Below are 4783 nucleotides of genomic sequence, written 5' to 3' on the forward strand. Positions count from 1 at the left end.
TGCCCTGTTTCAGAAATTTTTGAAAAGCTGTTTTACATTCCGAATTTGATTCTCTTTCATTTCTGAGTATTCTTAGTTAATCATTGAGCATCCTAAATGAATCAAAGGACATGAAAGAAGCCTAAGAACATTAAGCAAACTAAAGAATGGATTGAATTATATTATGACCCAATGTGTTATGAATTATGTAGGGTCAACTGCAAGGACGAATCAAGCACCGGAACACTATGAGTAATATCTTAGTAAAGATAATTTGTGCATATATTATTTTCGAAATGTTAACTCTGTGGTAACTTTCTAAACTTGTGATTTGATACTATGAATGAGCATTCTATCCACTTGGTTTGCAATGAAATATATGAAGTAATGATATATGATTATGAAATGGCCCCAAGGCTGTTTGGTTTACTTAAAGAGGATATAAAATGGGCCTAAGGCCATTTCAAATAATTGTGAAATGGGCCAAGGGCTGTTTCAAATAAAGAAATAATTGGACCTAAGGTCATTTTGAACGGGGAAATGATGTGAACATGATCATGGATCATGAGTGTGCACAAATGTGATATGGATTAGTTGGACTGAAGGTTGTTTTGCCTATGAATTGGACCCAAGGTCGTTCAGTATATGAATATAGGTATGATATATGATGTGTTGGACCTAAGGTCGTTTTGCGCTGATATCGATCATCAAGTTTAGTTTATAACTTATGATTAAACAAATCTCATTCATGAACTTCTTTACTTTGGTATTATTCACTGGGTGTTAGCTCACTCCTTATTTATATGTATGTAGGTGAGCAACGGGATGTTTAGCCCCAGCCCTAGTGAGCAATAAGAATCCAAGTTTTAAGGAGTCAACCAAGGTCGCCTCATGCAAGAGGCCTTACTTTTGTTTTGCTTTTCCTTTTTGTTCCTTTGTGGTCATGTATGACCGACTCTGTATATAACCTTGGTTTTGCTTAATACTGACTTTTACATAATCCTGGACTTATGTACTACATACATGATATGGATGTTTATATAGTGTGAGTTATTACATATATGAGAATGTTTTGGTTGAGCCATGTACGCACAACTCATTGGACAATCTTTGTAAATTTTGCTTCCACAATTTGGCCCCCTATTATTAAATATGATTTGATTTCTGACTGAGGCCGTAGGTAATCTCATGGTTACTGGTCAGTTATGACTCTAATCCATAAGGGCGGGCTTGGGTTATGACAGAGTGGTATCAGAGCACAAGAAATAACTCACACACCTGTCCAAATGAGCAATAGATTGTCTAGAAAAGATCTAAGTTGCATTCATATGATAAATGTATGCTCGAATGCATTGAGAAATTGCTAAGTGATTCAAAGTATGCAACTATATGATATATAATTGTTGCCTAATTGTATGAACATGCTTTTTCCATATGTAAATATTGTGCATATTTTCTGTATGAATTATAATGCAAGTCTTATTAGATAATGGTAAAAACAAGAGTTGATGAGCTAGAAGAATCCTCCACTTCTCGGCTAGACTGAATAGAAAGAATGATGCAAGATATGGCAGAAACACTAAGGCAACAATAGCAATGGCAACTCCCGCAACCCCCACCTCCAGTACAACCTATACCAGATTTGCAAAATGATAACCGAACAATAGCCCTCACTAAAGAATTCAAGAAAATGAAGCCACCATCGTTCCGCAGAGGTATGGACCCATTGAAGGTTGAAGGTTGGGTCCTTGGTATTGAGAAATTATTTGAAGTATTCTCATGCCTGAAAACACAAAAAAGTACAATTGGCCACCTTTACACTAGAAGATGAAGTAAGAAGGTGGTGGATGCTAATCTATGATGATAACAAGGGCATTGACTGGGTACAGTTTCTTGCACTCTTTTATGAGAAATACTTTCCACAGTGTGTCCGTGATAGAAATGTGTTGGAATTTGAAGGACTGAAGCAAGGAAATCTGATTGTAGTTGAGTGTGAAGCCAAGTTCGCTGAATTGGCTAAATTCGCTCCATATATGGGTGACACCGATTATAAAAAGGCAAGAATGTTTGAAAATGGTCTACATAACGACATCCTAGAAAGGGTGAATGTGTTAAAATTGCCCACTTATGTTGATGTGCTAGATCGAGCTTTAATATCAGAGATTAACATGGCCAACCAAGGTAAACCACCAGCTAATTGGAAGGCTAAGAGGCAAGGCTTTTTCTCAGGGAAGAAATCATTAAAGAAACAAAACACGGGGTCCTCAAGCATTTCGGGCTCCACTAGAAATACGACACCAACATGTACGCATTATGGTAAAAAGCATCATGGGGTTTGCTACCATATTTTCGGGGTGTGCTATAGATGCTGTGAAATGGGGCATATGGCAAGGGATTGCACCCAAGTTGAACAACAAAAATGTGGGAAACTAGCTATTAGTTCGACCGGATCCATCCCAAAATCGGGTAATACTACGAGGCCTATTGTTACCAGAGATACAATGAGACAAGGGAGAGTCTTTGCATTTGTTCCAGGTGACACGGAATACTGAAGTTATTGTCTCAAGTACTATTTCTATATGTAATCAAGATGCTTTTGTGTTAATTGATTCCGGCTCAACGCATTCCTTTGTGTCTACTATATTTGAATCTAGATTGACTAGACACCTAGAGTCATTGCCATATTTGCTATGTGTGTCTGCTCCATCTGGGGAATCTGTATTATGTACATCTGTGTATCATGGTTGTGTCATGCGAATTGGCAATACTATCTTATATGTGGATTTGTTACCTTTGGACATTCGACACTTTGATATAATTATGGGTATGGATTGGTTGTCGAAATATTGTGCCACTATTAACTGTGTAACAAAACGGGTTGTGTTTAAATCGCCAGGGCATGTTGAATTTGAATTTGTGGGTAATGGGGGTAGTGCCTCCATCTTATCTGATTTCAGCAATGAAAGCATGTAAACTTCTTAGGAAAGGGTGTCAAAGTTATTCATGTAGTATCTTTACTAAACAATCAGTGAATGTGGAAATGGATAGTAATTCTGTTGTTAGAGAATTTCTGGATATATTTCTTAATGAACTACCAGGGGGATTGGTTGAGAAAGAAATAAAATTTACCATTGATGTTATCTTAAATACCCAGCCTATCTCAAAAATCTCCTACAGAATGTCTACTATTGAAATGAAAGAACTAAAAGAACAATTGCAGGACTTACTTGACAAAGGGTTCATCCGACCAAGTACTTCGCCGTGGGGTGCACCAATATTATTTGTGAAAAAGAAAGATGGGACTTTACACCTACGTATTGACTGCCGGGAACTGAATAAGGTAATGATAAAGAATAAATACCGTTTACCCCGTGTTGACGACTTGTTTAATCAGTTATAGGGATCACAAGTATTTTATAAAATTGGTTTGAGATCCGGATACAACCAATTAAAGGTAAAGGAATAAGCTGTTGAGAAAACCACATTCAGAACGAGGTATGGTCACTATGAATTTTTTTTTATGCCATTTGGAGTGACTAATGCCCCTACGTCATTTATGGATCTTATGAATCAAATTTTTAAACCTTACCTTGATGAATTTGTTGTGGTTTTTATTAATAACATCCTAATATATTCAAAGAGAGACTTGAGCATGAACAACATTTGAGAACCGTCTTGCAAACACTTAGAGAAAAGAAATTATTTGCTAAACTGAAGAAATGTGAATTTTGGTTCGATGAGGTTGTTTTTTTAAGGCATGTCATCAATAGAAATGGGATTTTGGTAAACCCACAGAAGATAGAGGCAATTGTGAATTGGCCTACACCAACAAATTTAATAGAAGTCCGTAGTTTCATGGGCTTAGGTAGGTACTACAGAAGGTTTGTAAAGGATTTTTCAACAATAGTTGTGCCTCTTACCTAACTGACACGCAAAGGACAACCATTTGAATGGAATGATGAAAGAGAATATGCCTTCCAAGAACTGAAAACAAGATTGACTACTACACTAGTGTTAGCATTGTCCACAGGTACGAAAAACTTTGTGATTTATAATGATGCATCTTATAAAGGCATGGGTTGTGTATTAATGTCGAAAGAATGGGAAATTGCTTATGCCTCCCGACAATTAAGACCACATGAGAAGAACTACCCAACATATGACCTGGAATTGGCCGTAGTTGTATTTGCTTTGAAAATTTGGCGGCATTACTTGTATGGGGCAAAATGCGAAGTCTACACGGATCACAAAAGTTTGAAATACTTCTTTACTCAGAAAGAGTTGAATATGCGGTAAAGAAGATGGCTTGAACTAATAAAATATTATGATCTTCAGATTCAGTATCACCTCGGGAAAGCCAATACATTTGCTGATCCCTTGAGCGGAAAATCGATGGGGAGTTTAGCTTGCCTACTTACTAAACAGAAGGAAATCTTGCAAGATTTTGAGAAATTTTGGATTGAAGTAGTATTACATGAGCAAAGCAGATTGATAGCCGTCATTTCGGTCGAACCAGCAATCATCGATGAGATCAAGCAAAAGCAAAAGAATGATGATTTCCTCAAATAGATAGTTGATGAATTTGAAGCAAATCCGAAACCGGGATATAGTGTTGCAAATGAAGTGTTGAAATTCCAAGACAGATTATGTGTTACAAATATTCCCGAAGTTAAGGAGAAGAATTCTCGATGAAGCCCATAAATCAATGTTTGCTATGCATCCAGGTAATAACAAGATGTATCAGGACTTATAACAGAGTTATTGGTGGCCAAATATGAAATGTGAAATTGCAAAATATGTGTCT

General features: G+C 36.8%; 1 protein-coding gene across 1 annotated transcript; it reads left to right on the plus strand.

Moving 5' to 3' along the window:
• Window positions 1-1826: 1826 nt before the first annotated feature.
• LOC145791643 (uncharacterized) lies at window positions 1827-4548 on the plus strand. The gene is made up of 3 exons (XM_082872031.1): window positions 1827-2514; window positions 3009-3319; window positions 4315-4548. Exons 1-3 carry the CDS (start codon window positions 1827-1829, stop codon window positions 4546-4548), a joined length of 1233 nt encoding a protein of 410 aa, XP_082728157.1.
• Window positions 4549-4783: the final 235 nt, after the last annotated feature.

The sequence above is a fragment of the Camellia sinensis genome, chromosome 5 (assembly GCF_055761805.1).
Source record: "Camellia sinensis isolate YWXY chromosome 5, ASM5576180v1, whole genome shotgun sequence".
Lineage (NCBI taxonomy): Eukaryota > Viridiplantae > Streptophyta > Magnoliopsida > Ericales > Theaceae > Camellia > Camellia sinensis.

What these genes read in the sequence shown, in the direction of transcription:
- LOC145791643 (XM_082872031.1), top strand. Translation starts at nt 1,827, where the DNA reads ATGCTAATCTATGATGATAACAAGGGCATTGACTGGGTACAGTTTCTT. An exon ending in AGTCTTTGCATTTGTTCCAG is followed by an intron (nt 2,515 to 3,008) that starts GTGACACGGAAT and finishes CTAAACAATCAG; the next exon opens with TGAATGTGGAAATGGATAGT. An exon ending in ACTGCCGGGAACTGAATAAG is followed by an intron (nt 3,320 to 4,314) that starts GTAATGATAAAG and finishes TATGATCTTCAG; the next exon opens with ATTCAGTATCACCTCGGGAA.